This window comes from Rhipicephalus sanguineus, chromosome 3 (genome assembly GCF_013339695.2).
Source record: "Rhipicephalus sanguineus isolate Rsan-2018 chromosome 3, BIME_Rsan_1.4, whole genome shotgun sequence".
NCBI lineage: Eukaryota > Metazoa > Arthropoda > Arachnida > Ixodida > Ixodidae > Rhipicephalus > Rhipicephalus sanguineus.
In genome coordinates, this window is record NC_051178.1 from 180,934,225 (window position 1) to 180,948,944 (window position 14,720).

At 48.7% G+C, this 14,720-nt stretch overlaps 1 protein-coding gene across 1 annotated transcript in view; it reads right to left on the reverse strand.

Annotated features, from left to right (window-relative positions):
* Positions 1–13,875: 13,875 nt before the first annotated feature.
* The window catches only part of LOC119387776 (peroxisome biogenesis factor 1-like), a 70,498-nt gene continuing 69,653 nt past the window's right edge, over positions 13,876–14,720 (reverse strand). The window contains 1 exon segment of the mRNA XM_037655287.2: positions 13,876–13,991. Coding sequence (XP_037511215.1) covers positions 13,916–13,991 — 76 coding nt within the window. The 3' untranslated portion in view covers positions 13,876–13,915.

Sequence of the window (14,720 nt, forward strand, 5' to 3'; positions counted from 1 at the left end):
TTTTCAGGCTATTATCAGCCTCTTTTATTTTTCTTTCTGCAGCGGCCTCTCTATTGTATGGGCGTGCCGGCACGGAGGCGTTCAAGCAGATAAAAGAACTATAGACCAGCCTTACAATACTCACGCGCCCGCAATGCTGAAACCTTCGCACCCCAATACACCGACTCTTCCATTTTTCTAGTATGAAGGGAATCATATATATATATATATATATATATATATATATATATATAAGCTTCCCCAAAAGCCAGAACGCAGTCTATATCTTCTTCTGTCCGTAGCCCCACCGCCCAACAAAGCTTTTATCCTCTCCACTTGTTCGGCAGAGAAAAATATATATATATAAGGGGGTACACCATAGAACTACAAGCAGGCAATAGACAGCAAGAGCCATCGCATTCAGCCGGGCGAACGCGCCCGGAAGAGAGGACCCCGTAAAGCGGCCACACACCGACACGCGGCACCGACGCGCGCGCCTCAAAGTCCTCGAGCGCCAGATGACGTCACCGATAAAGCGCGCCATCAGCGATGAAGCGCCAAAAGTTCTGGAGAAAAAAAAATAACGAAAGGAAAGCCGCGGCAATGACGCGCATCCAAGAGCATGCCTGACTGACAGCTTTGCAACTGATCATAGAATAAAAAAAAAGAAAAACACAACGGCGTACGGTAATACGCACGAACGATTAAAAGTGAGCACACAGAGGCGACCCCGCTATAGACAAGCTCGCGCCCACCGCAAATAGAAGAAACCGAGAATTGAAACCACCCCCCCCCCCTCACCACCCGCCAGAAATAACGGCGCCAGGTCTGTCCCCACACACCGCGCGCGCGTTATCTCGAAACCGCTCGCGTCCTGCCCCATTGTCAGGACCCAATGCGACAGCAGTAACGGCGAGACAAGCGCGATGACACCAAGGTGCTATACCCGCCGCTTTTGAAAAGTAATTCAGCGTCCCAACCCCCCCGGTATATATGTCTATCTATCTCTCCTCTCGTCCGGCGACGCGTGGACGCCGGCCGGGAAGCGCTCAGCCGTTATGGCACATGTGCGCGCTGTCACCGCGACGTAACGTCCGCGTTCTGTGTATACATCGAGGGCGTGAGATGCGCGCCGGCGCCGCTTGTGCTGCAGGGATGCTCTATTATCCGCGTGACGCCGTGGCGGAAGCAAAAAAAAAGAGAGCCAGCGCCCACACCTCGCGTCGCGAGCTGTTTCACAGACACAATCGCGATCATTGCTGTTGCTTTGGCGACGTCAAACGATGCCTGGAAGGAGGGAGAGGGAGGGAGGGATTAAATACCGAAAATGAAAGGTAAGTAGACACTCAAGAAAGTTTTTGAGAATCAAAATATGAAAAGAAGCTTTTGGTGGTGCGCTACATAACCACTCCCCGAGTGCGCCCAACGGAAGCGTGCTCTTATAATAATAAGGGACCAGAGCTTTATTTATGTCTTCAACGTTCGTTTAACGCTTCATTCGATACCGAATAGGTACGTTGAACGTTTCACCGGAGTGTGAGGAGCAGATATCTGCTATAGGCAACCACCCAAGCTCATGCCGAAGCTCTTCGTATACCGCTAAGCGGCCGGCTGGTGCTACGATTATGTGGGCTGCAAAAAATGTCGCCGTTCGCTTCGACGCCACGTACTACGCGATAGAGGAAACGAACATTGCTTTCCGCGACTATTATTCATTTAGAGACGCAGACGAGTCTTGGCATGAATGCATTCTCTTTCCAAAGAACAATGTCTAGAAAGTCACATTTAAAGCCGATCTAAAAGCTCCGAGGACCACATATACGAAACACGCGGAACATGGCTATTTATTAAAGGTGTTGAAGTGCAGAGCCACGCTAGAAAAGGCAGTGCATGTTTTAACAACGTGTAAAAAAAGAAAACAAGATAAATATTTACACATCGCCAGCTGGCCGGCCCCCTTGGAATGTCTACCTGAAAATACTTTAGAATGCTGTCGAACGCATGAGCACTCTTCATGGGCAGCTTACTCGCGGACGCAAGCCCGTTGCAACATGCTAAACAAAAACCGTCTACTGTTCAAGGATCGAGCCAACATGGTACACCTTAGCGGACGGGGTCTCGCGCTGCTAAGCTAGAGGGCGCGGGTTCGATTCCCAACCGCGGCGGCCGCATTTCGTTGTAGGCGAAATGCATGACACCCGTGTACTTATATTTAGGTGCACGTTAATGAATTTCAAGTGGCCGAAATTAAACGGGAATCCCCTACTACGGCTTGCCTCATAATCATACCCTGGTTTTGGCCCGTAAATCCCCAGAAATTATTATTATACTTTCCGAGGATTGCAAAGTGTGACGCTGCTTACTCCCATATATATATATATATATATATATATATATATATATATATATATATATATATATATATATATATATATATTATATATATATATATATATATATATATATATATATATATATATACACGGCTCGTTTCATTTTCATTCCTTCCGACTTCCCGGCAGCTCAGTTCTTGAACAATTATTCTATCTTACAGACATGTGCGAGTTCTACACTTGGTTCCCCCATTGGTTCTTGGGGATCTTGGAGGTGCCACCAATGTGCGCTAAATGACGACACGCTGTTTACACTAGGCACCGGCGCAAATTCTGCCTTCCGCTCGCCGTAATGCACTGCGTACGCTTCACCGCGTCACGCGATTGTACTGCGGTGAAGCCATTGCTCAACGCACGTAGGACTTTTCAGTAAGAGATCGAGAAAAAGAAAGAACCGCAGACGACAAGAGAGAGAAAGGGACGAGACAAAGTTTCGTTTTTCTTCCTTCTTTTCCCTCCTTTTTTTTCCGCGGAGCCCACAAAAAGTCGTTCACGCGCACCGCACCCAATAATAAAGGCAGCACCACCATGCACGGACTGCGCCCCGCGGGGCGGAGCGAACATGACTACTGGCGCGTGAAACACGACCAGCCAGACCAAAAGCAGTCGCGGGGGCTTGCTCCAGCCCACTGAGCATTTCCTTCGCTTCTTTAATTCGTTTCCAATCTCGACTATGCAAACTTTGTTTGCACTCAACGCGCACACTTCTAGCACTGCTGCTGCTGCTGTTGTTGTTGCCCTTTTTTTGCCGTTCGGCGCACAGACAGTGCGTCCGTGCATGTAGCACGCCCCCACAGTCATTCGCCGCCTTCAGACAATTTGCGCTCTTGCGCGCCTTGATTTTTGTTTTAGTTTCTTTTTCTCTTTTCCACCAAATGCTCGTCTGAGCTACGCAGTGTCCGTGCCCCGAGGCGAGCGCGAATTCGCAACACCGGAAGTAACGACGCGTCCCACCGGCGGGTTTTATGTCCGCTTCAATGCGAAACTGTCACAAAGCCCACATCGGTGCTGACGTTTCTTTATCCTCTTATAGCCTAAATATTTTTACCTTAAAAGGAGAGTTCGAATTGCCGTTAGAAATGCTTGTTTTCAAGTGTTACTACCGCGTAATTTTACTACCACGGTGAGATTTATAGACGCTATTAAGAAGAAAGGGAAAAAATAAGAAAGGGAGAGGGCATGCAGGTTAACCAGGAACGTGTCCGGTCGGCTACCCTACGCTGGAGAATGGGAAGGGGAATAGAAAGATGAAAAAGAGAGAGAGGCGGGAAGTAAAGAAGGAAATGGGCAATGAATGCGCTGACGCGTATGTGTCGGTTGGACTATACAGTAGTCAGAGGTGTTCACACCAGCCCGCAGTGACACAAGCCTAGCAAAACAGACAATCCTTCACGTTTGCATCTTTTCATACTAACCAAACTCAGGCTCGGCTGGTTATTCGGTCCGGCGTCTCACGACGGTCTGTGAAACAGTCAATAATGCGGTGATAAAAAGTTCTGAATTTATACACTTGAATTGATGCGGTCAAGATGAGTTTGTTGAGGCGTTGCAGTGCGCGCAAAGCAGTGCGCGCACTGCAAGAAGCAGTGCGCGCAAAGCGTTGCTTATATATAGTCTGAGCTGGCCACACCCTGACGCGTTTTTGCCAGACAACCACACACGAAGTCGAAATTAAAATTTACCTTATGGTATATACACACTTCACAGACTCATTTGCTGGTTCGTTTCCCCTCAGACGATCATCTTGGGCCCGATCGCTTTCTACCTCAAGCGAAACGCCGCCCGAATGCCACTAACGATAGCAAGTACTGGTCAATGCGTGCGGTCAGCGGTCTTGCGTGCAAGACGACCATTCCCCCGTGAACAAATGCGTTAAGAAGGCGTGATGAGTATTTAAACCAAGACGGCGCCGTTAGCGGTAAACATTTGTATCTAGCCCACATTTTCTCAGCAAGCATGTGTCTCCAAATTGAAGTTGGAGTCGCACAGCGACAAACGCTCACACGGTAAGATCACGATTCGCAAAGCGCTCAGAGTGGGCTTCACACTGCGGACGCACTTGCCACAAACCGCAACGATGGACGGTGCTGGTTCGTCGTTAGCTTCCTTTCTTTGAATACTGCACTTTTCAAACTTTCTTTGAGTCCAAACTTTTCCTTCAAACTGTCTTCGAATACTGCATTTGCTGACAAAGCTAAGCGAGCAACGGTTACTCCAATGGCTGCCAGTTACTTCTGCACATAGCGAAAAATTCCGTAAAGAGATTTCTCTTTAACGCAACAAAAAGCGAACAGTTAACGAGAGCCGTCGTGAAAACCACAAGATGCGTTGAAGAGATCGGTAACGCTCGAAAGGTTGGCAGAAAAGCCTGACACTCAGGGGTTACAAAGAAGCGGCAAGAAACTCGACAAACACGGAAACACGCGAAACACAAGGCGGAGGGGGACGCCACAAATCGGAGGGCGCCGATTTGTTCTTCGCGCACCTTCGGCCGAAAGAAAGGCTAACGCCATTGGTCGGGCCCGAACCACGTGGCCAACAAGAAAAATAAACGAGAGGGAACCGAAGGAAAGGGGCGAGAGGGGGGGGGGGGTGAAAGAAAAGCGACACAACGCGAAACTGTCGATCATGCCTTACCAAACACCCTTAAAAGTCACCGATCCGTAGGTAATTCCCACTCATCAAGCAGTCAAACGTGCTATCAGCCCTCTAAGGAGAGATCCCCCCCCCCCCTCCAAAGGCGATGTCGCCGAGAAAAGAGTGACAAAAGTCATTCCTCGAACACACTGCCGTGAAAGAAGGAAAGAGAAAAGGAAAAAAAAAAACAGTCGAGAAGCGAAAAGAGCGAGCAAGCGAAGAAGAAATCGCGCCGGCGAACAAGATGTGGCGACCCGAGGTGCAGCGAGCGTAGCGAAGGAGCAGGCAAGCGAGTCACCGAGCGAATCGGCGGAGGTCGGGGAAGCGAAAGCAAACTCTCGCTGCCCGCGGCGGCGGGCCGGAGCGAAGGCGAAACTCAATTTTGCGCGAAAACGCCCTGGGCCGACAACGGCAGAAGAATAAGAAGAAGAGCAAGCCGATAAGCAGCAATCATCGTGCGGAGTGGAGGGGGTGGAAGCGCCGAATAAAAGCAAGAAGAATCCCTTCCTCCCAGGGGGCACTTCGTAAGGCCAATACGCACAAACACCAGCGTATACGAAGTGAAAGGCACCCAAGGGGGTGCGGCATTAAGCAAACACCCGGAACGAGGAAGGCTTCTGCTACGAGGAAGAAGAAAAGAAGGCAGACGAGGGTAGAGAAAAGGAAAAAAAAAATGGCGCAATAAAAGTATTTCTGCTGATTATTCCTTCCCTGTCGAGTCGTCGTCGAGTGCTCTGAGTAGCGACAAAAGCCTGAAGGGCACCGCTGTATTTCTCGGTCGACGAGTATAGCATGGTATACAGGCAAAAGAGGAGGTGGTGAAAGCGTTTACGGCGCCGCTTAGCACTAATATAAAGCCGACCGCACGCACTATACAACAAACACCCCAACGACGAGATCGAGACTCGGCGTCGGAGCATCCCTCCTTGGCGCTACCCAGAAAAGAAGAGAGAAAGCGCCAATGCAGAGAAGGGAGGATGCAGTCATGATTATTTTATTTCCACCTCCTTATGTCGCTTCTTTGGTTTCCCTGCTTTCCGCCTTTCGACTCGACATAGGAAAGGGGGGGGGGGGGAAGGCGGCAGGCGACGACAACGAACAAGGGAGGGGGGGTCATATACCGCTCATTACCAATCGGCCACCAATACACACACACATGCGCAATGCACAGAAGCGGCGCGTTCCGGGGAAGCGCGCGAGCAGTCAGGCGAACGGGCAGGCAGGTCGGCTCGCCGAAGGGAACCGCGCGTCGAAATCGGATGATCGCACGCTCGGTTGACCAAAACACTTCTGACGATGCGCCTCGGATCTCGCGAAGCTCACCCTCCCCACTCTTTCATCCTCGACCGCCGCCACCTCAGACAAACGCGGATTGCCGCACCGTTTTTTCGCTACGGTGTATATAGCCAGGGGGGGCCGAAACCGCGGAAGAGGTTGCTTAATGTTGCGTTTACAGCCGCATTACTTCTCCTTCCCCTCCTTCGTATACCCTACGGGCCCTGTTATCTTCTTATCGCTTCCTTAACAAGGGGCCCCTTGTCACCACGCCGCACCGCGTTTATGATTCCTTCCTTCTGTGCGCCCTTGTATGTGTGTGTCACGCTGCTGACCGGCCGGCCGGCCAATTTAGTTTGTTTGCCCACCGCAGCAAATGGGCCGACGGCAAACAAGCGCCTCGCTTCCTGGCACCGCAAGAGATGGCGGCGCGTGCCCGCAAGACTCCGAGTGTCCCGTGTTGGCTTGTACGATTACGCGCTCTCCCCCCTGTCACGCTCGCGAGTGAACGCACTGACGGCCAGTGTGTTCGGATACGTCAATATTAGCGAAAGCAATCGAAGTGAGACCCTCGATAAGATCAGGTATATCGTTAACCCGCTGTCGCACGAGCGAACACTAATTTTCCGAGTAAACGCGCTAGTTTGTACAATAAGTAACCGACGAGAGTCGGGTGATACTGGCAGGAGCGTTATTCTCCGCTTTCCATCCTCACTTCATTCACTCGCTTAATCCTTATCAAAAAGTAAAGGATTATTACTTTAATAGACTATCGTCAAACAACCACCGTGTGGATTTCACGACGTGCGCGAAACAGCATACAGGGCCCAGGCACGTACAACTGTTAAGAGCGAAATGTACTAAAATAAACGGGAACTGTGCAGTAGCGATCAAAATACCAGTTATGTAAATGTTGGAAAAAAAAAAGACAAAACAGAGCTTGAATATGCGCATAGGATGTACGGCCATACTGAACCATTCATGGTTGTTGCCCGTCTGATGCATGTGAATTTGTCGGAGATACATTCGCTTCCTAGACAACCAACATGACCATATAGGCGTCGCAGTGATGCTACTGGCTTAGACCACTTTGGAGCAGCTTTTGGAGCAGGCAAAATTGCGTTTTGGAGCAGCAAAACTAGCTTTTGGAGCAGGTGGTAATGAAGTAATTTCAAAGACACGCACTGTATTCATAACAAACAGCCAATAAAAAAGCAATATTCTGCACGAATTTCAAGTGCAATAAAAAAATTAAAAGAACCCCGAATTATGAATATTAACCTTTTCATCTAACCTAACTGCAATTAGTAAACAAAAAAAGTGATGATAAACAAACACTGAGTCACAGCACCTTTTTACAAGTGACTAGGAAACATATCAGTTATCACAGATGAGCTTGTACATGAATATCACAGAAACAGCTCACTGCACACGATATAGAAACATAGCATTAATAAAAAAATGACTGAAAACAAAATGAATATAATAAGAATTTCTACATACTTGTACACCAAACATCACAGAAACAGCACATTAAATATCACAGCAAATTTTTCCGCAGTGATAAATAGCATCAGACTCAACAACAAATAAATAGGCTTTTCACAAAATAAGTTGACTCCCGCATAGCAGCATGGCTAATGATCAACTACAAAAGCATCGACGTAAAACACTCAGTACACTGGTATACCAATCAGGGGTACCATTCACGCACATGGCTACTAAATGTGAATACACATAATTAAAAAAACAAATGCAAAATGACTACCAAAAAACTTCTCTTTCGGTGCTCCAATAAACTAGTGTAAAAAAAAGACCAAATGAAAACTGTCACAAGCACAAAAAAGATTAGAATAGCAACTTTTAAAAAATGGTCAGAAGTGCGCAGAAAGGTCACTTGCGGGCAGGCTTCTTTTTTATTTTCAGCCATTTTTTGAATGGCCATCTCAAGTCGAGATTTCCCTGAAGCTAAAAGAGAATTTCCACTTTCAACTTCGGCAAAGTCCTTTGTTTTAAGACCATGGGCAATCAGAAGTTCAGCATTTGTGAGCATCTTCTTAGCAGTCTCCACTTCCTTTTGAAGATCTTGACCTTCGCTGCTTGGGCCTGCTTCAGGCTCCTCACGTGGCCGCTTAGCCGACTGTTCTTTCTCCAAGGCAAGGCGTTCAGAGTACCTCTTTGAATTTCTCACCACCCTGAGAATCTCAGGTGTAATAGTGTAACTACTGGGGTCAGAGCCAAAACGCTTACCATAGGACACAACATGGGGAATGCCATTGATGCTATCTAGTGTCAGCTGAGCCCTGGCCTGCAGTAACTAGCGATTTTCGCTGAAGCCTCTTTCTACATCAGCATTGCCGTGGGGGATGCCGCGCACGAACTCCAGTTAACGTTCACGCACCTAGCAACTCATTGGACTGAAGCAGCATGCACGACCGCCAGCTACCGCAACAGTACAGGGCCAGAGAACCGACAAAGCCGAGTATGGTTTGACTTGGCTCGTATTGCATCCTGTACACTTGTACAGCGCGATGTCGCTCTCAATGGGGGAACCTGATGTACAGTCAACTGCCGATTTTTCGGACGCCCGATTTTTCGGACATGCTCGAAAATTCGGACGCTTTCGCGGCACCGTCACCAGCCCCATAGACTTCAATGTATTAGAACGTCCGAAATTTCGGACGCTGAAGCTATTCCGCGTCCGATTTTTCGGACTTTCTGCCCAAATTGCAGGTCCGAAAGGCATTATTTGAAGCCCCCACCTCTGCCGCGTCTATTATCTCGTAGGTTCGAACCAGCGCTTTCGCGAGTCGATCTGCTTGAGACAGTAGCAGAGTCCGAAAGTCAGCTTTGCCGCAATGCAAAAGCGTTATGGGGTGAAGCAGACCAGAAATTCAAAGGGGCCGCTATCGCGGCGCCGTGCGGCGATGTTACGGATAAGCAGCGGAAATGCACTGAGGCGTGATGGCGGCAACTGGCACACGCGCCAGTACGGCTTAATCGCTGACAACCCTTACGATAAGTATCTTCAGTTAACTGCTCGGTAGTGCACGTGGCCTAGCGCAGTTGTATGCGTACTGCACGCATTTAATAGGCGAGAACCCAAATGCGCCGCGCCGCCATTCCTGCTGCGTCTTTGTACGAGACCGCTAAGTGCGCCGCATAGACGCGTTGCCTTCGCGGACGAAACCAGCTCGTCATTGCCGCGCCCGTGTGCGGTCAGGAACTAAGTGCGCATCACGAACCCTTTCATGATAAATGCGTGCGTACGATACAGCAACAGTAAAGTGACGGCGTCCGTCGGCTTAGTTGGCGATGTGCTGCACACAACTAGAAACGATCGGCTTGACACGGCAGCAAATGCTGCGTATCGGCGGCGATTCGGCGATGTGTGTGCGCATCGTTTACATGCGCACACGCATCGGAGAAAGCCGGACGAGTCGTCCGCTCTTCCGCCATAGTTTCTGTGTTCCGCGTCATCGTTTACAAACGCTTCATGCGAGATAGCCGTAATCTATTCCGCGCTTTGCTGTTATCGGCGGCGCTCATCACAAGATGCAAAAGTGGCGGTTGGCACGTACGTAGTTAAGCGGAGTTCGCGGCAGGTACCGAATGTATTTGCGAGAGCCTGGGCGCGCACCAAAATGCCCGATGATTGTACTGGGAGGCATTAAAGCTATTTCGGACGTGGCTGGGGCGATTTGACCGCTTCAGCTAAATAAAAAAGCATGAATTTGATTTTTCGGACGATTTCGCGGTCCCTAGGGAGTCCGAAAAATCGGCAGTTGACTGTAGTTAGTTTCGTTTCTGAAAGTCGGAGTACACCCCTTTGGCGCAGGCTTGGCGCAGAATCGCCAAATTTTGAGGAAATGTAGCAGGTTGTAGCAGCCAGGGCACTTTGGCGCAGTCTGGCGCAATTGGCGCAGCGGTAGCATCACTGGGCGTCGTATTTCGTAGTGCCATCCGCATCTACCTTACCATCGCCGTCGGCTGTCAGTTTAAGCAGCTGCCACGCGGACTCGATCTTAAGCGGGAACTTAAGGGAATAGGTCGTACTTCGATGCTCACGAGGCTTTCGAAATTCAATGAAATTTGTCTAAATGTGCGCATCACAACCAAGTGATGTTAATCGATTCATGCTGAGTACATCAGTGACAATGTTGAACGCATGCCGTGGTACTTAAAGGGACACTAAAGGCAAATAACAATTTATGTCAGAGTGAAAGCTCAATGTATGGCAACGTCTAAAACGGCAATATTATCAACAGCAGTGCCCTACTTACCGAGAAATTAAGCTAAATGTATCACACGATGAGCGCCCCAAGCGGCACATTTTGAAAATGAACCCGATGACGTGAGAGAATTCGACTACAATTAATCACTCGTAATCAAACTAGCTGCGATAAAAAAAAGAACCTTCCGTGCATCAAAAGACGTAATAAAATGCCGCTTGTTCGTTTCTGTTTGCTTCATGGAAAAAAGAACGCAGTGACTATTCTGTGGTCCATACCACAGGATAAACTCCAGCTTTATTCTGCGGACCAGACCACAAAATAAAGTGCAGCGTTGTTTTGTGGACCACAGTAAACTTGCGAGCTGTGGGCTGCGCAGAATGTACTGTAGCCCAAGCAGCCCACCTCTCTTGACGACGGTTTTCTGTCACAAATTGCGAGGGTTCATTCTGTGGTCTGGTCCACAGAACAGGCACTGTTGTGATGAGCCAGTGGAATGCCCTCAGAAGGAACTGAACCCACCCCATGAAGACTTCGATTTGCCAACGCTCGAGCTCCCTTGACGACAGCTTCTCTCGCGAATATCAATATGTGCTCGCCGTTTTGTGAATCGCTATGGAAGACGCGTATGCGTCAAAGATTCCAATGTTTTGACATATGCCAGTATTGATATCAGCCACAAATAAACTTGTTATTGTGAACGGAAGCAGCAAAACGAAGGCGTATAATGATAACAAATGACAGCGGTTCTCAAATTTCGTGGACCTGATCGCGTGCGGAACACTAAAGTCACTTTCACCACAGCACGTTAGTGTCATGTGAAAAAGTGCACAAACATTTGCACGGGAGACTCGAATTTTGAGCAATCCTTCTGAATAGGCGCGGCCATAAATCACCCGTAAAAGAACGCTAACGCCACCGCGAAAAGAAAACAATGATAACAAATGACAGCGTGTATAAAATTTTCTGGCCTTGATCCATCGAGTGCGCAACGCTTAAGCCACTTTCGCCGCAGTACACCTGTGTCAAGCAAAAAAAAAAAAGCGCAGTAAGATTGGCGAGAACCTACTAGTTGTCACTGGACACAGCACACCTTGTCACTTAATTAGATACACTTTCACGCGCCGTATAATTACGAGTACTTGTATGATCGTCAACGTCTGAAAACTTTACAGAAACAGCTAAAGTAGCCCCTTGCCAATCTCAGTGCACTTTTTTTGCACGACACTAATGCACTGCGGTGAAAGTGACTGAAGTGTGTCCTGACGCGAGAGATCAGGGCCAGAGTATTTTAGTAGTGTCGCCCTTTGTCGTTATGATTCCCTTCTCGCGGTGGCGTTGACGCTGTTCTTAGGAAGATCTGTGGCTGTGTTCCCACAATCGGGGGGATCGCTCAAAATTTGAGTCTCCCGTGCAGATCTTAGTGCACATTTTCTTTTTGCATGACACAAATGTACCGTGGTGAAAGTGACTTAAGTGTTTTGCACTCGATAGATCAGGTCCAGAAACCGCTGTCATTTGTTATTATACGCCTTCTTTTTGCTGCTTCAATTCACGACAAGTTTACCTGCTTTGGCATGTCAGACCAGCAGGCATGCCAAAGGTGGGCTTCGCCTTCGTATTTCTAACCTTTCACGCATAAGCGTCTTCCATCTCGCGTACTATGCCCGGATATGACCTCCTTGGTCCGGACTTATTCACAAAGCTGCGAGCGAATATTGCGATTCTCGAAAGAAGCTGTCGTCAAGGGAGGAGCGCGCAGTGCTTATTCTGTGAATTAGACCACACAATAAACCCTACCAATTTGTGAGAGAAACCCGTCGTCAAGAGAGGTGGGCTGTTTGGGCTACAGCAATGTCTGGAGCGCACGGTCCACAGCACAAGTCTCTTTGGTGTGGTCCACAAAATAAAGCTGCACTTTATTTTTTGGTCTAGTCCACAGAACAAAGCTGCAGTTTACCCTGTGGTCTGGTCCACAGAATAGATTGGGGCTCTATTCTGTGGTCTGGTGCACAGAAACCGTCGTCAAGAGAGGTGGGCTGCTTGGGCTACAGAACATTTCTGCACAGCCCACAGCGCGCAAGTTTATTGTGTGGTCCACAAAATAAGGCTGCACTTTATTTTGTGGTCTGGTCCACAGAATAAAGCTGCAGTCTATCCTGTGGTCTAGACCACAGAATAGTCACTGCGAAAAACGCACCTCTTTGGCGTTGCCATGGGGAACGGCGCGCGTGGTTCAAAGGTTCCGTTTTCGCCGAACTGCGCTTCGCCCGGCACCCTGCTTCGCTCACGCGGTCGCGTCTCAGTGGTAGTTTCGGTGTCGCGTACTGCCGCGTGTGTTTTGCGCGCTCGTGAAAGTCGCTCTGACAGAAAGTTCTACAAAATGCCGCATGCATGTGATGTTGCCGGATGCCCGAATGGCGCACGCCGCCAGTGCACGCTGCCGCGCAGTAAAGGCGGGCAACGTTGGGCGCTGCAGCAGTGACGTGAGAAACACCGCTTTCAGGCGGGTGATTTGAAGTGCGCTAACTCGATGCGGGCCACTAAAACGTGATGTTATTTCAAAATAAGAACTGCCTTGGCACAAAAGTAGCACTACGAGGTTTCTGGACCGTTATTTCAACAATCAACGCCGACTTAATATTTGACTTTAGTGTCCCTTTAAGGCGGCTTTTTCGAAGATTCGTCTGTTAAAGGCTGTTGCTCTGCCAAACATTACAGGGGGTAGCCAGCCGGTCTGAGAACTGGCTAACCTCCCTGTCTTTCCGCTTGTTTCTTTCTTTCTTTCTTCCTTTCTTCCTTCCTTCCTTCCTTCCTTCCCGCCAAACATTAACACGCTTTAAAACTGATGATGCATCTGCAACATATAACCTTTAGTAAAATGTGTTCGCTGCATATCGTTATTCGGTAACAGTGACGCATTATACAGGGGAAAAAAATTATTGTCTCATCAGGTACCACACAGAGACAGCTCTCTGATGGGCTCAAACTTTTTAGACCTGGTGTATAATTTTCAACGTTAAATTGCACAGCCACTAATCAGTGTTGCGCTAAAACGAAATACCGCAATTCGGCTTACACAATCTCTGCTCTGTACCAGTTATACAAGCGAGAATACGTACGCCACTATGGCTGCAGTTGAAATAGGCAACCTTCTCGCCATGACAGATTCAGCCCTGCACAGAACTTTGCGAGGCAGTAAATTTGCTTCTGCAAAAATGGCATGCATCCGCATTCCGTGCTCTCTCTCTCTCACATACACCAATGGCATTCGGTTCATGTGTACATACATTGACGCATAAACTAAACGCAGGCGTGAACTCGTAGAAAGCTCCCGATTACAAGAAAACTCAACTCACCGGTGAACGAGATCAGAAGATGGCTCCAAGAGGACGTCGTTCAGGCCAACGTGACGCGCTGTCCGGCTGCCATTCGAAGCTCGGCGAGTGATGCACCCGATCGGAAGAGAGAGTATCTATGGAGGGTCAGTCGAACGAAAGAAAGAAAACGCGAACAGATAATCATTTTTTTCGCAGCAGCTCGTTGCCTCACGTTTACTTTTTCAAGCGTTCGAGAAGAGGTTGATTAAGGCTTCACGTGTTAATTAAACTAAACTTTCTAGCATTGTTTTATGTCTTAGCCCGTACAAATGCTAACCACGTGTAACGTACACGCGTTAGCGGCATGCTGTGGTCAGCAGCTGAGAAGTCGGAAACTCACCAGCCTTGCAACTTGCACAACAAAATTACGGTAGCGGCGAGCTAAAACGTTATCTTAATATCTCGCACATCACCCCCCCCCCCCCCCCCACGTCGCGCCCGTTGCCTCTTTAGTTCGCGTTCTACCAGCAGCACGTGACAGCATGTGCGCAGAAGGCGAGGCGGTAATGCCCATGCACGAACCGTTGCACGAACTCAGCGCAAACATGGCGTTTTACAAAGTTCGATTTCACAATGCCGCAGGAGTCAGTGCCGATTTTCGGAGTTTTCGGTCACAGACCGCCACACATAACCGTAACGCGTTCGGCTAGGAATATCTACCATTAAAGAAGCTACACGCCTGAACCGAGCTAGTTGGTACGGTAACATAATAAGGCCGGTGAAGCGCAAAAGACACGGACGGTATTTCTGTCTCCACTTGGTCCGTTTATTTTGCGCTTCAACTGCCTCATCAAGCTACACGCAACAAGAAAGAACTCGGACGA